The sequence below is a fragment of the Manacus candei genome, unplaced genomic scaffold, assembly GCF_025592945.1.
Source record: "Manacus candei isolate 608988 ecotype Guabito, Panama unplaced genomic scaffold, ASM2559294v1 h1tg000042l, whole genome shotgun sequence".
Lineage (NCBI taxonomy): Eukaryota > Metazoa > Chordata > Aves > Passeriformes > Pipridae > Manacus > Manacus candei.
Genome location: NW_026138090.1, coordinates 1,576,434 through 1,594,928, shown reverse-complemented (window position 1 = coordinate 1,594,928; position 18,495 = coordinate 1,576,434). Strand labels below are relative to the sequence as shown.

The 18,495-nt window shown below is 41.6% G+C and overlaps 1 protein-coding gene across 1 annotated transcript in view; it reads right to left on the bottom strand.

Moving 5' to 3' along the window:
• Positions 1 to 18,495, bottom strand: part of TAF3 (TATA-box binding protein associated factor 3) — a 117,537-nt gene that overhangs the window by 16,767 nt on the left and 82,275 nt on the right. The window contains exons 3-4 of the mRNA XM_051795216.1: positions 11,788 to 13,604; positions 6,751 to 6,833 (exon numbers count right to left, since the gene is read on the bottom strand). Coding sequence (XP_051651176.1) covers positions 6,751 to 6,833; positions 11,788 to 13,604 — 1,900 coding nt within the window. The remainder of the gene's footprint in view (positions 1 to 6,750; positions 6,834 to 11,787; positions 13,605 to 18,495) is intronic.

Sequence of the window (18,495 nt, the reverse complement as noted above, 5' to 3'; positions counted from 1 at the left end):
CCCATTAGCACAGCAATAAACACAGACTTCCACTGCCCAGACCCCACTGTTTAATTCTCCCAAACAGTGGTTTACCCTCCTTCATTTTTCTCCCCGAAGTATCACTTTTTCCCCCCCTCCCTCCTCTTTGATTCCACAGTAAGTTCTCCTCCAGAGCTCTCTGCTGAATAAGCAGGGTAACACACACCGCCCACAGCTGTGTCCCACAATGGCCCCATGCTGTGCTTGCATTACGTCTTTCCAAGGATTTGGTCACGGTGCCTTAACTGCTCCAAACACTGCCTTTATTCATGGAAACGTGCGGAGGGAGGGGCTTCCAGCAGGATTCCTTTACCTATTTCCCCACCACAAAACGGTGAAATAAATGGAATGGGTCACGAGCTACTTGGCTGGTAATGCAAACCTAGGGCTTGACAAGTCAATAAAAAGCCAATCCTTCCCTCCCCAGCCACACACAGGGAGCCAAGGCTGGAGGCAAACAGTTTGGATGTGCCAGCACAGGGAGCCTAATGAACCCCATTATTCAGCTGTTGTGGGCAAACACTATGAAGTCAGGAATCTAAATTGTCAAAGTCTGAGTAGCACTTAATAGCACCCAAAGTTCAGAAGTTTCTTCACATCCTCTGATTTACCTGTAGGAGAACAACCCTATTAAAAATTAAACCTCCTGAATATCCACCAAAGAAGAAACCAGATGCATTCTTGGAAACTACACATGGCAGAATTCTAGTTTAATTAAAACTAGCAGTGAAGTCGTGGATATCCAGCTTTTCTCCACAACTCACACAGAGCTTGAGCTGTTTTTAAAAAAGCACATATTCACATTACAGCAGCAACTACAGATCCCCAGTGAGCTTTGGGGGACAACAAAAAGGTCCCTCCCTAATTTATTGTCTTCAACCAGATCAATAAAAAAGTATTGTGATGTATTTGCTAATACCTTCTTCTTTCCACCCTTGGTGCCATGACCTTTTTGAAGGCTGATTGTATTATATGTGTGTGTAGTTTTCCCACAAAAATTCAATCTCTGAAGAGTTTGCAGCTCAAGTCTTTGGTAGATTAAGATTGTTGCAAACAGAAGGATCCATCATTAAGGCATGTTTTTTGGAGAACATTACCCTGCGATACAACGTGGTGGCTCTCTGTGTACTGCAGGTTAGATAATAAAATTTTACAGGATTTCAAAAAATATGAAGAACTGTTTTACTGCAATTCTGTTTGCCCAACTGTGCTGCACCTAAAATAACAAATTCTTGAGTAAATAGCACTGAAAGAGGGCAGGGTGAGGTTGGATATGGGGAAGAAATTCTTCCCTGTGAGGGTGGTGAGACGCTGGCACAGGTTGCTCAGAGAAACTGTGGCTGCCCCATCCCTGGAAGTGTCCAAGGCCAAGCTGGATGGGGCTTGGAGCAGCCTGGGATAGTGGAAGGTGTCCCTGCCCATGGCAGGAGGTGGAACAAGAAGGTCTTTATGAACCCTCTGAACCCAAGCTGTTACGTGATTCTGTCATTCCAAACCCAAACTGTGTCCATCTGTGCATTACAGCTTCAATGAGGAGATGTTCTCCAGCTGCATTTCCTTTCAGGCTTCCATTTTTTTCAGACACAGGCTATCTTAACAACTTATAAAAATGATGTGCTATGAGCACTTATTGTTTAGATCTTTGGTTTAGATGGAAAATCAAGAAACTTGGTGTAATAAACCAGGTCCCCCTGTCCTCTTAGCCCCAAAAATATGCTTCTGGGTCCCTGACATTACACAGAGAGGTCACCTCTATGGTCACAAAATAATTTCTCTACCTTGCCCCTTGGTTTTGAGATTCCCTACAGAGGATGTCAGCTGGCTGTGCTGGTGGCTTTTGTCATGGGAGTATCACATGAAAATAAGTTGGCCTTGGATTGATAATATCCTACCCAAGCAATACAAAGCTTTAGTGGAATCAATTAAATATCTGGATAACAAAATTTTTTCTATCCCTTAATCCTTTTAGGATTTTATTTCACAATCCACAGGTTATTTAATATACATTTTTATAGGCACATACCCATAGATATCTGAGCATGTGTGCGATTTGTTTTTGGAGAAAGTCAGTGTGTGATTTGCTTTTGGAGAAAGTCACATATCTGCTCATTTAAAAATATAGGAGACAAGGGGCAACTTCATTAGAGCAGCAGGCCAGGTTTACAAGTTAAATACTGTTAAAGTACCTGTCTTTCCTCCTCTCCTGTCTAGTTTCCAGGTTTTCTGCTGATGGCAAAGCTATGATATGAGTCTGGAGCAAAAGTCTGGAATTTTAAGGTAAATCTGGAAACCTGATTTCACAAAAAACCCCATGTTTCCTGCTTTTAAGGCACAGAAACACTGAAACAGCCCCCAGTGAGTAGCACTCTGCTTTGTGGTCTCGCATTAGTGTCAGCAGCCATGTTGTTTTCTTTTTTTTTTAAATGTATTTAAATGTAGAATAAATTTATCTAAAGTACCAAAAATTACAGCCTGAACTTTGGCTGACTTTGGTCAGCTGTAGTAGTAGTTGGAATGTCAACACCTCATCAATAGATATGATTTAAAAAAAATTATGTGTATGAAAAATTATAGTGCTTAGGAAAAATAACTGGACAAAAAGAAACCATGGTGCAGTTGAATAAAAGTATTAAATTCTACTCATCATTTGCAGTTCATTTAAAATTCAAAAGTCTATACTAGCTGTGTTTTTTGTTTTGTTTGTTTTGTTTTGAAAAAAAGATAGCATCTCTAGTTCCTTCCTATACTAACTCAGTTAGCAATCTACCTTGATAACACTGGAATGGCAAAAAAAATCCCAGTGAAAAACCCTTCCAACATATCATTCAAATCATATCTAAAAAGGTGGTCATAAATATTTTAGAACCCTAGCAAACCAATAAGAGCAAGGCCCATTAAGGATAAGATCTTTTACAACAAATTAAATAAAACAATTTATTGAAGCCTGGACTTGAGATAAACTAGATTTACTAGCTGACCTTTTATTCATTTAAAGAACAAAATTAGCTCTAATTGCATTAGAATGGAATCCAGTAAATTTCTTCTAATGTGGCATCCATGCAAGTATTGCTGTAATTGTTTACAACTAAGATGGAAATGCTTTGATAATAATCTACTTTCTTCTTGTTTTACTGTGCAGTTAAAACACTTCCAAAAATCTCTTAAGCAGAACAGTTTTTCCAATATTGGTTTATCCATCCTCCAGCAATAGTACATTTTCATGTCTATTAACCCAACATTATTAGTAGCTGTTTCTTTTAACTGATGTAAGTTATAAGAACATTTGCACTCCAGACAAGCTCAAATGCAGGTATCACTTCGAATCTAGGAGAAATATGTATTTTAGTATTTCATGTTCAGAAACAAGAAAGGAAGACACTTCTCTGCCACTGCCATCACTGCTTTGTATATTGGTCCAAGCAGAGCAGCCAAGAAGTGAAATCACAGAATCACAGAATGGTTTGGGTTGGAAGAGACCTTAAAGCCCACCCAGTTCCAACCCCCTGCCATGGGCAGGGACACCTTCCCCTAAACCAGGTTGCTCCAAGCCCTGTCCAACCTGGCCTTGAACAATTCCAGGGATGAGGTATCCATAACTCCTCTGGGCAACCTGTGCCAGTTTCTCAACACCCTCACAGTAAAGAATTTCTTCCCACGATTTAATCTATCCATGCTCTCTGTCAGTTTGAAGACACGTCCCCTTGTCCTGTCACTCCAGGCCCTTGTCCAAAGTCCCTCTCCAGCTCTCTTGGAGCCCCTTTAGGCACTGGAAGGTGCTCTAAGGTCTCTCTGGAGTCTTTTCTTCTCCAGGTTGAGCAGCCCCAACAGCTCACTACGCTGCAAAGGCATTTTCCTCACCACTGCTGTGTTATTTAGTCAGCTTGTGTTGCTGTTGTGTTGTGTTTGTGGTGTGACATGAATCTCCACTCCATGCACCAACAATATGACACTTTTTCTTCAGACACCTGAAAGCTTCTGTGGCCTCATCAAGATCTGTAAGTACTTCCATTGAAGACAATGTTTTATATGTAGTTCCTCCAAACCAACCAACTTCCAGTTGAACATTTAATTAAGTACTTCCAAAAGCCTCCAAATGGCTCTTTAACAGAGGAAATTGAAATAATTGAAATCGCTAATTTCTCCATCTAGTTTCTACTCATCAAATTCTATGAATCCCCCAAAACTTTCCTTATACCTTTCCATGGTGATTCAGAGTATCCTCAAACAATTTCATGCCAGTAAACTCCAGAGACAGGCTAATGGAAACACAATATTTCTACACAATAATTACCAGATATTCAACACTTCATTACCAACATAGATGAAACATAAGTTTAACTTTCCCTTACCAAAACACATCAAAAAGCTTTTCTTTCTGCCTGAGTTACTTAAGAGAATGATGATCCTATAGTCTTTTCCACCAATAACTTTAAATAGAGATTGCAGTGACTTCTGGTATTCAGAGGTCCAAGCTGCACGCACAGCTATTGCCTCAGAGCCACACCATCCTTTTCATAATGATCACAACATGTGACAATTAAAACATGTTCTGAGTTCAGGCTGAATAGTAATTGTTGAGGATGAAAGCACAAGTATTTCTTAAAGCAGGACAGCTCCACGGCGAGCCCTGTCGCGATAGATGCTGTATTGACACACAACACAAACCACTTCCTAGAGCCATGTGAACAAACTGTTTTTACTTGTGTAACAGCAAATTTCTTCCTGGATTTTGCCTTGGAAAACTACAAAACGTCCTAAAAGATCTGGAAGTCCTAGTTTGACACTAGCCAGAAGGTGCAACTGGCTGATACAGCCACTAGAATCATGGAATCATAAAATGGTTTGGGTTGGAGGGGACCTTAAAGATCATCTAGTTCCAACCCACATCAGAACAACTTGTGCATACCAGCATGGTGGGCCATGAGGAGATATTGAAGGTAGAAAAGGGAAAACAGTAAGCAAGTAGAGACGGAATACTAATTAATCAAAACTTGTTTGGTGTTATGCAGACTAAAGCAACCTCAAGGATGAGTGTCATGGGGAGAAGATGAAGTTTCCCTTCTATGCTGAGAGCTGCAGCACAACCACTTTCTGCATTTGCTACCAGGAATCTTGTGCCCCTGAAGATCTCAGCTTTGTGTCTAATTCTCCTCTAATTTGTCTAGAAACTTTGAGCTAAATCAGCTTTGTGTACCTCCCACACTGAAATCTGGGTTTAAACTTTAGGCTGTGACTTGTAAAGGATCACAACACCTGAGGTCCTCAGATAGGGACCAAGGTGCCACTAAAGATGCAAAAAGGAATTTGGAATAGAAGGGAGTTTCCCAAAAGGCTATGAAACAAGGTGTCAGCATCTCTGACCCACTATTGACTAGCAGGGCTGCTGCTGATGTACCCACATGATTTATAGAAAACAGATGGAGTCAGAAGTCAGAATGTGTGCGGGTATGAGAAAGTCTGGGGTGAGATAAGATGGGAAGCAAAGTCAACTCTCTTTGGTGCTAAATATGGCTTCAGAATTTTAATTTAGAAGTTCTGCATTGAAAATATGAGGTAATTTTCCCCATATAAATACTGTACAGTCCTTGCAAAAGCAGAATTTAAAAGTATCCATAGCTCCTCAAGGAGGAATATGGGCTTGTGGGCTTTTAAAGGCACAGTTTGTCCAGCCATGCACATTCAAATCATGTACAGCAGGACAGACAGTGGGCCTGAGAAAGCTAGAGCTTTGTACAGCAACCTGTACAAAGAAATTTTATATCACACTTAAATATTGTGAAAGGAAGAAAGCAAAAATGGTTGAAGACAGGATAAAGTCCTGATATTTGGGGTGTGGGTCTCCCACAGAAACCAAGGAAAGACTAAGTCTCTTAGCAGCTTCAAACCAGTAAAAGCCACAGTTACCTAATGGGGAAGAGTAGGACAGCAGAGAAAAAGAGAATAATCATAAAAATGCCATTTAACTTCATAAAGCGGAAAAATGAATGATTTGGAGATGTAGTTCACAATGGCTCTGTAAGAGAAACTTAGCAATCCTTAATATGAGGAATGGAAAGAACAGTTTGGTGCTCACGTTTACCACCAGACATGAAAGTGTGCTCTGCACCATTAAACCAACATGAAAAACCTGACTAAAAGAAACCCTTCACATACAACACAGGACCAGCCTAAAAAGCCTGGTGACGCACGGTTTCCCCAGCCTCTCCAGCCACCTGTTTATGCTGGATGATCTCAGGATAGGGATCATCCTATTTACACTCCTCCAGTACAAAGTAACTATTATTTGTACAACAGCACCCAATAATTAGGGAGCTAATGAATCAACACTTGAAATGCGTTAGGTACACTCATGAATAATCATCAACAGTTATAACAAAACAGACGCGGATAAAGGAATTCCAACTGTTATTCCTTAAAGCATAAAGCAACTGTTGGCTGAAGAGTGTTGTGAAACTTAGCTGTAGGTTACATGAGGGATAACCATCCATTAAAAAAACCTCACTACATGTCACTGGAGCCTTCGTACAAGTCTAGATGGAGTCTTGTAATCCATGCCCTAGAAAGACGTGGAGTGGGACACACACTGGGATGGATGGAAGGTCCCACTTGAAGAATATATTTTGCCACATAATTTTTAAGCATTTCCCACTGAAAATAAGAGCTCCCACAAGCGACAGAGGATGAACTGTGGTAAGCACACACCTCACAGATGGATTTATTCGTACTTACATCTTGTCTTGGCCTGCTCCCACTCTTAATGTCAGCCGAGGAATAACCGGTGATGGAGCCGGAACAACTGGTTCCACCTTTATCTGCACAAGGGAACACAATCATCAATCAAAGACTGCAAGCAGACTACCAAAATATATTAATTACAAGAAAGCACTGATGGAGTTAACCAAACAGAGTATATCAGCTTAATGAGATAAAACTATGACATACTGCTCTCTCACTCTTCGTGCTGTGGCATGGATGGTCTTAGTTTGTTGAGAATCCCAGACATAGCAAATCACAAATATAAATTCAAAACTAAAAAATCAACTTGAAATTCAGCTGCATTTGCACCTGCTTATACACTTTGTTAACAGGTCTTCCTGATGTAGTACTTTTCTAGAGACACAAACCCCCCCACTATGTTTCTAAACAATGACATGAAATGCTTTCTCCTTAGTACTCAAGCTTGACAGGTACCCACCAGTGTTTGCAATTTTTTTATGAGATTTAAATTCCATTATTTCCCAGGTTCATCATAAATGTCCCATGACCTTCTTGAATGAAAAGGAGACACAGAGGAAGCAAATAAACCCCAAGCACCAACACTGAATACTTTAAGAAAGTGTCTATCCACACAGGGATAACAACCACTGCCTTTTAATGCAATTAGGCCAAGTGTTTTAATGACTATTTTTCAAATGGCTTGGTTTCCAACCTCAGTATCTGGTGGAGTTTAGATCACTTGAATATGTCCTCGAACTCTTGGAACCAGTATGTGCCAAAATTACAAATACCCACTGAGCTACTGCTTTGCAAGACCTGTGTGGACACTGTAATGATTCTCCATACATAAGTTGCTCAACTTATATCTATACAAGACATGTGTATATACACTATATATATATAAAATTATATATTATATATTTTATATATATATATATATCTCAAAAGAGACAGAGACTGATCTTGTTTTGAGCATGTGTGTCATCATATTTAACAAAATAACCACTTAGCTGAGCCTGGTCCAGGAACTTAGAGACAAAACTATCATGCAAACATTCAACGGAAACATGAGGAAATATCTGGTTTCATAAAGAAAGGGAGGGTAAAACAATCAATTCAAGGCACAGAAAGCAGTGCAGGAGACAGCAGGGCAGAGTGGGAGGGCTCAACTGGGACTTACATTGAGGAAGGTAATGACAAAGTCCTGTGCCATGCACCTTGCCCAAAGAAATGGAGCTGCTCCCTAGGAGATGCCTGCTCCAGAGAGAGAAGGGCTACAGCATGAGTGGTATTCCTGCTTTGATCCAGTTAACCGTGCTCTCCAATAAAGTTCTCCATGGATATGGACTAGCCAACTTCACAGGCCCCTCTCTACTCCTTTGTTTATGTAGCACAATTTTTTTGTTACATTTTTTGACATTTTTTGTCATTCACCTGGACTGTTGCAAGACCTTTTTTACCCTGAAGCTTCTAATGCCTGCAACAATTTCACTGCCACCCTCCACAGGTGAGTCTCTTCTCTGCTTTCCCAGCATTTTTAACCTGTAGCACTGTCCACTCCAAAGAGACAGGGAACTGAACCCTGGGTACCAGAGGCTCAGGCACATGGTTTTGTGCAGACTATCTTACCCATTTTCCTGTAGGTTTCTCCTCCTTCTGTAGTGCCTGTTTGGAATACAGAACTTCCTAAGACAGGCACTGCTGCTTTAGTTTCCAGCACACAGCACAGAGAGACACCCACGCCATCTATAAAGGTCCTTGCTACTATTATTTATATATTATTTATATACTACCAAGATGTTCTAAACAATGGTGGTGTGAGCTCATGTGGCAGAAGAAAAGCACATAAACCACTTCTTTATGCTCAGATACCAACATCCCAATCTGCTGGGAGCGGAAAACAGGGCTCCACCACAATCCTAAATCTTATCCTTTGATGCAAGAGGATAGGAAGCATCTTTCTACTATGTGGGTTTGTGCTTGCATGACTGAAGTAGAGAGTAAATTAAGGAGCATCCACAGTTATATCCTGCCTAGCTTGGTCTTCCTCTACATCCATGTCAGGATTTTGACTCAGGAGCGAGGGAAGCTGACTTTGGGGCAGCTCTGGCAAGCCCTGCTATGATGCAAGGATGGCTCCATTTCTCATGAAGCAGTTCCTCAACTACTTTAGTTTCCAGCTCAGCACATTAAGGTTTGCTGAAACTGGGTCAGCAGCTGCTCAGTCACTCCTCCAGCACGCCCGGTAATCTCTGGAGTACAAGTGGGGTGTAACTGCTCCAACTGTTTGCTTTTAATTTGGTAGAGCATGAAAGGCAGTGCCCCAACTCACTGACTCCTTTTCTGGCTCCGAGGGCAGCTCCCAATACTCCTGTGGAGCACAGAGCTGCAGGCAAGCCCTGTGCCAAAGCTGCTCTTCCTCGTGCCACCACCAAACACTCCCAGTATGACGCCTTCAACTTCTGCTTTCTGCCATTTTTGCAGAGTTCTGTTTGCTGTTCTGTCCCTTTCAGCAGCTCAGGGAAAAAAAACTTGATAAAAAGCTTCAACTCCCCAGCAGGATGGGATGCACGCTTAGGTAATAACTATACCAAGACTCAAAAATGGGAACGTTACAGCTGAGTCACTCTTTTGTTTAAGTGTAGCAACACCAGAAATAGGAATGTGATATTTTCTACTGGCCATCATGAGCTGGAACTGCAGCGAGCCCACAAACTCATCTTCCAGGTTGTGCTTACGCCTCTGGAGCGGACGCGCCGTGGAAGATTAAACGTCCGAGCTGTAACTTGATCATTTGCTCTTGCAGCACAACTGCTGGCTAAATAAGTCATTGTGTGATCTAAAAGCTAAATTAAGGAAACATGTACTTTTAGGGGTTAAAACGAAAGAGCAGCATTCTGGAGCAATACTGGGAATTGGGGCCAGCAGAAGAGCATTTACAGTGGATTACTAAGCTTCCCAAATCACCAAAGAGGTAAAGTCCAGCAATATAAGACTCCTTTGTAGCTAACTAAAAATACATTGTCAGTGGATTTGTCCAGTTTTATGTATAAGCAATACTTCTTTCACCTGAACTAATACTAGTAGTCATATAAGCCCCTTATTGCCATGTGCTGCATTTTTTTTGCTAATCTTCAAGGATTTAGCTTCTTTGCCACATACCTCAGGGCACCAACTGATAAAGCTCTAACTCTCCATTTTTCCAGGACACCAGCAGTGCGGCCTTGCAAAAAATGAAAATCGCTCAAGAGATTTAAAGGGGAAATTTATTTTTAAAATCCTGACTTGCAGCAAAGAGGTGGATTTAAAAAAAGCTTATCTCTCAAGAATCAGTTTAAATTTTAATTCTATCTGGGGACTCTTTCATGCATTCTAGCTTTAAAGTTTATCTTTTGACAGGGACTTTTTGCCAGGGCAATGGGTAGCTTTGTCAATTTAATTTGTCCAAGTTTTTATTAGTGTTGAACTCCTTTTCCCCACATATATCTATCTGTTCAGTCTATACCGAAGCTTTACCAGTTTGTATTTGTTTATGTATCTGCTATATCACTCCAAAGCAAACTAGATACAGAGAATTGAAGAAGAAATGTAAAACTGAATGCATGGAAAAGAAGCAACTCACTGCCTCTATTTCATATTCACCCACATTTAACTTAAAAAGAAATCTCTGGAGAAATTCTCAGTGAAATACTGACAAAACCTCTCAGTGATGAGAGACAGACAGACAAAATGGGGAATCTGTGAACGTGTTGTCGCAGTCTAAAACCAGACATTAAATTATCATGCACAACTGGGCCACCACCCTGTCGATCACCAACTCATCCACAGCTCCCAAATGGTCTCCAGATCACCAGATTCTCCATGGAAAAAAACATTTGTCAACTTAAAAATATATCAAGTTTTGAAATCAGCACTTTGTTGCAAGTCCAGCAGGAAACATAACAGTGGCAAAAAAGGAAAGGGGGAAATGTCCCAAATCTGAGCTTGTACAAACCAAGAATCACAATCAAAAGAGGATGTAAAGAGCATCTTGGTAAAACCAGAACTTACACAGTGTTTCCTAATGCTCAGGATAGAGATTTAGGAAATCCTGCATCCAAGGTTATCACATATGAAGACAATCTCTTTCTTTTCTTCTTTCTTTTCAATATTAACAATTTAATAAGTATTATAAGGTGAAGTGACAAAAAATTAGAGCAAATCCTGAATTAGGGGAGCTGCTTCTAATGGGATTTCAAATCTGATAACATGCAAATATGCTGGTTTCATTTCTTAAATATTAAATATATTCTCAAGATTAGGTGATATTGGAAAGAAGAAATTATCTTTGGCTGATGTAAATCAGTAAAGAGTTACAGGAGTGAAAGGATCTCAAACCCCTTGAAAATTAGCTCTTGCCTTCTCTCTCTCAAGCACAAGGCTCAAAACGAAAGGTGACATTTGAACATTTAGACCATAATTTGAAAACAGTTTTCTTACTTCAAACAAACTGGAGCAACAAGGGGGCAGACTGGCTAAGAGGGGACTCAGCAGCTCTTCTGAGCACCTGAGATAAGTGGGGAACTCATCTGCTTGAAGGCAGTCTGCTCCTCATTTCTGTCCACCTGGGAATTTCCAGGCTTTGAAAGAAGACTTTTAGGAACAAAATTTAAAGTTTATATGAAAGGTACAGGGCTGCTGGCCCTACTAGTGGAAGTCTACAGAACAAAATTTCTGCACCCCAGCACCGCATCCCTTCGTTGTGTGTGTGCTGTTGTTGAGCCTGAGCCCCAGCTTTTCCAGGTGAAAAGTAAGCTGAGGAAAACCAGAAGGACAATCTTACATTTCAAATTCACAGAATTGAAATTCTCCTGTGTTGTTTTCCAACAAGGTGGGACAATCCCTGAAACTCTTGGCAGACATCTTCCTTGGAGCTGTTATTTTTAAAAGACACCAAACCTGTAATCCCACTTCTCCTCAAAGCTCTTGGACAAGGCTCAGCAGCAAACACAGGAATCCATGTGGATTTTCCAAGCAAGTGTGCCATCTGAACTCATCCAACCAGCTTACCTTTTCGTGTTTGTGTTTCTCCTTCTCTTTCTCTTTCTTTTCTCTTTCTTTCCTCTCCTTTTCCTTCTCCTTCTTTTCCTTTTCTTTGTCCTTCTCCCTTTCTTTCTTTTTCTTCTTCTCTTTTTTGTCTTTCTTTTTCTCTTTTGGTTTCTCTTTGTCCTCAAACAGTTTTTCAGGAAGCATTGGAGACAAGGAAGGTAACATGCTGGGAAGCCTCATGGCAGATGGTGTGCTGAACAAGGGCACAGACATTTCTTTGGGAGGTAACACCAGAGGTGCTGATGGCATCTTTATCTTATCTTCCTTACCCTTATCTTTGAGTTTTTCTTTGTCTTTTTTATCCTTGTCTTTTTTGCCTTTCTCCTTCTCTTTCTTTTTATCTTTATGTTTCTCTCTCTCTTTTTTGGTATTGCCATCTTTCAACTTTACTTTTGTGTCAGCATCCTCAAAGTCCTTTAGTTTGAATTTATAGGGATCAGGATCATCCTCTTTGAGTAGTTCCTTCCACTGAAACTTTGCTTCCTTGTTTCCCTCTTTGTCTTTATCCTTCTCCTTGTTCTTTTCTTTCTCCTTATTTTTCTCCTTGTTCTTCTCTTTGTCTTTTTCTTTTTGTTTTTCTTTCTTCTTCATTTTTGTTTTCAGCTCCTTTTTCAATTTCTTTTTCACTTCTGTCGATGAAGCCAACTTGGTTTTCTCCTCATAGACTTTGAGAAGAGGTTCTGGAGTTGGTGGCGATGCAGAAGGAGAGGAGAAATAAGTGAAGTTGGAGGGTGGATTAGAAGGTGTCCCCATATTTGCCTTCCGAATGACCTCATCAATTGAGTCATCCATTGTCCATGAAATGTCTGAACTTGAAGTCCCACCTGAGGCAGGTACTGGAGTTGCTCCTGCCTTATTTGCATTATTGGCAGAAACAGAAGGTTTAGGAGTTGTAGTCTCTGAAATAGAAAGTCTTTTAGGACTGGTAAAAATTTCCCCTTCTGATTCGGAGCCAGAGGAAAACTCGAAGGGATCCGGTTCTCGTTCCGCACACGCACGAGCAATCACAGCATCGATGGAATCGTCAATGGTCTTGTCCATTACTGGTGCTTTCTTCACCTGGTTGTCAATATTTGGCTTGGGGGGAGGCTCAGGTGGGGCCTGTACTTGTTTCACTTGAATGTTTTCCTTTCCAATCTTGTCACTTAATGCAGCCAGAGGGGTTCTACTAGGTATTTCAGCCTTCACCGGCGGTTGTGGAACATGAGCAGGAACCTTTGGACTTTTAGGACTTTTTGGGCTCTTGGCGCGACCCGGTGACTTCTTTTCTTTGGATCCAGTTTTTGGTGAACGTATGGGGCTTCCAGCTACCACTGGTGAGGGTGTAGTTTTAGGTGATTTTGTCTTCTGTCCTGGAGAACTTGTTTTGGACTTTGTTTTGGGTACAAACGGCTTTGCCTCTAAAGTTTTGGGGGTTGGCACTTGGGATTTTGCAATGGGAGCCAACATCGGTGGTTCTGGTGAAGGAGGGGCTAAGTCTGTACTGTCCTGAACATGAACTGGGGAGAGCATTGGTGGTACTTTTTGAGTATTTATTGAGCTGAGAGGCTCACGTGGTTCCAGAGTTACGTCCAAGGTGTCCCCTTTGGAAACAGATAGTTTTGGCCGTTTCATGGGTGGGAATTCCTCGGCATCAGGACTTTCTAACGGTCCCTTACTCAAGTAGTTCTCATCATTAATTGCCTCATCCTCTTCCATATCTCCTTCTTCCTCCAGTGGGACCTGCATGGCCTCTGCAGATGTACCTCCATCGGTAGGCACCTGTTCCTCTTCCTCTTCTGCAACAAAGAACATTTTAAAAAGTATTAGGATAATTAAAATGTGCTTTACAGAGACAAACGAGCATCAGAGCAAATGTTCACATGCATCTCAGCCCATAAGAGATAACTGGCCACCTAAGAGCTTCTTACTAGTCTGCCTGGAAGGAACACGTGGCATCTCCCGTCTTACATCAGCCACCATTGGAACTGGCAGGTGCCCTCATGGCAGTGCAACATCAAACCCATGAGCACAGATAGAGCTCACCAATGGTGGTAGAGCTCATGGAGCAGGTCCAAAGTGCCACTTCTACTCAGAAATGCCATGATTAACTCCTCATTCCTTTTTAAATGAAGGGAGAGAGCCTGAAACATTTTTTGCTGTAACACAGTGGACCGCAAAGCATCGAAGTAAAATTAAACAGAATTGCCTGTCTTGACTATATATCTCACAATTTTGACTGCAGATTAACCACTAGGAAAATGTCTTCCTGGACCTGGTTTGTTTTTCCTGAAGCAGTACAGTATAAAGGGTAAAGCAGAGGACTAAAAGTCCCATTAAACCTCCCAAGTTCTGTCTCTGATACCATCTTAAGAGCTGCTGCACATGGACATTATCTGTTATGACTGTATGGGAATACCCCAGCATCCTGTGTGTGTGTGTGTGTGTGTGTGTGTGTGTGTTGGTTTGGATCAGGAACATGCCTTTGAAATGGATTTCCCCACCCCACCCCCTTACTGTTGTTTTGTTTGCATCATGGAGCAACCCTGGAGTGCGTGTGCTGGCTTCCTGCAGCAGTGAAATCAAGATGAAAGAGGAAAACACCTAACGTGCTCCAGAGCAAGTGAGATTTCGGGCTGTGAGACAAAAAACCAGCTTGTGAAAACAAGATAAACCTGAAAGCGGCACAGTGTGGACATCAGGCACCAACTGGTCCAAGCCAGTGTGGACACCACCTGTGTGATTGCTCTGTTTTTTTTGTTTAACAGCAATTATTTTCTTTTCCCTACACACAACACCATCTTCAGGCCCACACATGATGTTATGGTGCAGAGAAAGGAGAAAATTCACTTGAGATCTCCCAGCAAATCCACAACAGGTTTAAGAAGAGAAACTCTGATCTCCCCAACCACAGCCAAGCACTTTATCCTCTTGGATACACTTCCTTACTTTCAAAATGGAATTACCTGAGCAGGAAAAAGGATTCTTAGTCCGGAATAAGAATGTCTACACAGGCATTAACCTGACACATTTATATTTGCAGTAATTACATCATTACACCTATGCTGGTTACCATTCCTGCACAGACAACCTCACTTCACTTTACCCCACATCTCTGTTTACCCAGCTGCAAAAACTCATGACATTTTGTCTAGCAGGGTTTCTGAGGAAAGATATCAAGTGCCCCAAGATTCTCACAAGAAATATGTAGTAAAAAACATTTATTAGGACAGTGGCTAAAGCCCAGCTTCTTAATGAACAGGTGGTTTTAAAGAAGCAAACACCAAGAAACTTGAAACGTTCCACTAACACTGTTTAAAGCTCTGGAAGGCAGCATCTTTCTGAAATATCTCTTTTCAAGGAGTTTATTTTCAGGTTTTCTGTGCTGGTGTTTCTCTACTGTAATGTGTCAATGCTCTGATTTAGAGGAGTTGAGTCAAGAGCCCTGGGCTGCAGCACAAATCTTGCCAGCATCACAAATTAAGTAAAATGAGCTAGCAAGTCTGGCTTTCGCCAGGGCCCAGAGGATTTACAGCAGCCATCCCAGAGAGAAGACTTTGCCTGAGGATAAAGCCTTAGCCTTCCGTGAAAAACAGAAATGTTAGGGAGTTAGGTTTTGCCTGGCTGGGCACTGACATTAAATGTTTTAAACTGCAAAGTTAGAGTATAACTGAGAAATCACTGTAGACTGAGCCTGCACCTGCTATGGGGGGAAAAAACCTGCTTCCCCATCATGGAAGTCATTTCAATCCCCGTTTAAGCTGCTGCAGAAATCAGCTGCCTTCGCCTGCTCAGAAGCGTTTTGGGGATGAAGAATCAGCATTCATCAGATGTCACACAGCACTGGTTGCTACCCAGCAGTTCCCTCCCAACCCCATTCCACCCAGTTCACCACTGAGAGTTTGTTTTCTTTTAAAAGAGAGATAAAATTTAAAACAAACACCATACTTTAAAATCAGGATTTAGAGAAATCTTCTACCTCAGCCGCAAGATGAAAAGTGTAGTCAGATTCAAATATTAGGGAAGATAGGGTTTGATCATGCAGACTTTAGAGATAGCAACATATACCATTTTAATACAAAAACCACAGGGATAAAAAGAGTCAATAAAGTGGAAGAGAAACTGCTGCATTAAAAAAATTACATTTACTAGAAAAATCAGAACATTTATTTGCTAAAGATTTCTGCCTGGTGTCCGTTTTAACAGCCTCTCTGTTACACTGTGTCTCACGGAAGGGCACTGAAATATTTCATATTTTTATAACTTCTTCCCATCCCAAGGTGCTTCTCATGTTTTACCTACTCAGGATTGCAGGATACCAGCAGCTGCTGGATCAAAAGCGAAAAAACAATTTCAGAGGAGGTTTGGAGAACAGGGACCGGAGTTTTGTACAATAAAAAAAGAGCGATGCTTATTTTTTTTCTAATAAGGCCAAGTAAAGTTTGCAGCGGGCCCACGAAGCTTCTGTGATCTTGTGTGGAGGTGCCAGGGAAGGGCAGGAAAGGTTAAAGTGCAGTTTGTAGAGGTGAGACTAGAAATCGGGGTGTCTTGGCTCCAGCTTTCATGCACATTCCTGCAAGCCACAAAGACAACTTAGTAAGGAAGCAGAAGCATTACCATCCCTTTTATATGGACTTGGATTCCCCAAAACATCTGGAAAAAATTGCCTGGGTCAGTCCTGAACAATCCAGGGACTAAGGAAGTTCACGAGCACTTAACTACTGACACACATTCACCACTTTTCAGACATGCTCAGATGACAATCTGGAATCCTATCGTGGTCAAATGAAATCCAAATTTCTCTTGGAGCGAGGCCATGGTCTGATCCTCAGCAAGGACTGGTTTTCTGCCAGGCAGCAGCTTTCAAACCTGAGCCACCACAGCTGCGGCTGTGGAAGAAAACAATGAAGCACTTTTTTTTCTTTTTAGGGGGGGGTTGGTAATTAGAGAAAGTGAAATTTTTATCTTGGGTTCAAGACCTACGGCTCTTTTTCCTCCCAAAGGATTCACACCAGAGCAGGAACCAAATATGGGAAAACATCAGGTTTGAAGTGTGATCTGCCTGACTTGGTGATGAGCCACTTTCTCACCTTTGTCCATCTCATTCCCTATCCGGCACCTCTGGGTGTGCCATCCTTTGTGCAGGGGATTGCTTTTTAACTCTCTTCACTGCCATTTCTCCCTATCTCCGGCCACCTTATTAATGGTCCAACCCCAGTTAGCATCTACAGGTCAAATGGATATCACCTCGGCCATCTGCCCTCATAACTCTCTGCTGTAATGAAAGGAGACTAGAGCTGTTTGGGAGGTTTCTCAAGATAACAGATACTTTTTTTTTCTGGTCGTTAGAGGAGTCAGTGCTGGATCAATATTAATGCTCACATTACTAAAGCCATGGAGAGCAATTGTTTATGATGTCAGCCTGCCCCTTGTGCAGAGCCTGGGATCAGACCATGCACGGGATAGAGGAGGGATGATTTCAGCACTGGATTTGTCTATCACTGAAATGAAAGAAGCTGAGAGCTGTTAGCATGCTGTTTGTGAGAAATCAAGACAGCATTCTTGCTTGAGAGTACTAGGATAAGCCAGAGAAGTGGTGGAATCACCATCCCTGGAAGTGTTCAAAAAACATGTAGATGTGGCACTTGGTCTATTGGTGGCCTTGGCAGTGCTGGGTTGATGGCTGTACTCTATGAACTTAGAGGGCTTTTCCAACCTAAATGGGTAACAACATCATTTGTGTCTATGTGAGAAGGCAAGTTCACTTCCATGAAAGGATGATTTTGAAGTTAAGGGAGGAAGGAAGCCACTCCTCTCTTGACACGGGTCTGCAGCATGATTTTGGGCAGGTTACACTACATCCTGCTGCCTTCCCATCTGACAAACGATGATAATTCCATCTCACAGAGGTGCTGTAAAAGCTGAACTTGATAAATATGTAGCTCCTTGGGATTTCTGAACAGAAAGCATTAGAATCCCAAATGAAAACTGTGGGGATCTGTCACCACTTCAAATGCTGGAAAATTTCTTAAGCTGAACAGTTCAGTCAAGAAACTGAAACTCCTGCACCTTTTTTAAGTAAAAAACATTAAAGAAGCTCAAACTCTATTTCTTGGTACATCATGTTCCAGTAGCACAGCAGGGACCCCAAAACCAAAGGCTTATGGAATTTATACCTGCTTAATTTGGCTGCAGCTCAGTTTCAGGACAGCAATACTCAACACTTCAGTAATGAACGTCCAAGTTTAGGGACTATTTGTCCCTAAAACTGATACAAGGGTACAAAGGAACAGAAAATCTGCCTTTATTGCAGGAAAAAAAGTGCAATCACCCTTACCACACTGTCACGCTCTCCTGGCTGCCTTGAGAGAGGAGGCAGCACACATTGCTCTTACAACAACAGGTCAGATGATAGTGAAGGCAGGAAAAACAGATGCAAAACTCACCTGATTGAAGAGAGAGGCACCTACGTGTGAGCATTTTTCAAACAAGAAAACTTATTATATATAAATACATCTATAAAATTAGAATTGTCATCATCTTGGTCATTACCAGACTTTTTACTTGGTAGCTTCAGAGACAGCACCATAAGCACTTCGAGTCAGTTGGTGTCCTAGAGAACATGGCACAGACTGGGAAAGACAAGATCTCTGCTCATATCCTGGCCCTGCCAAAAACCTACCCTGTCAG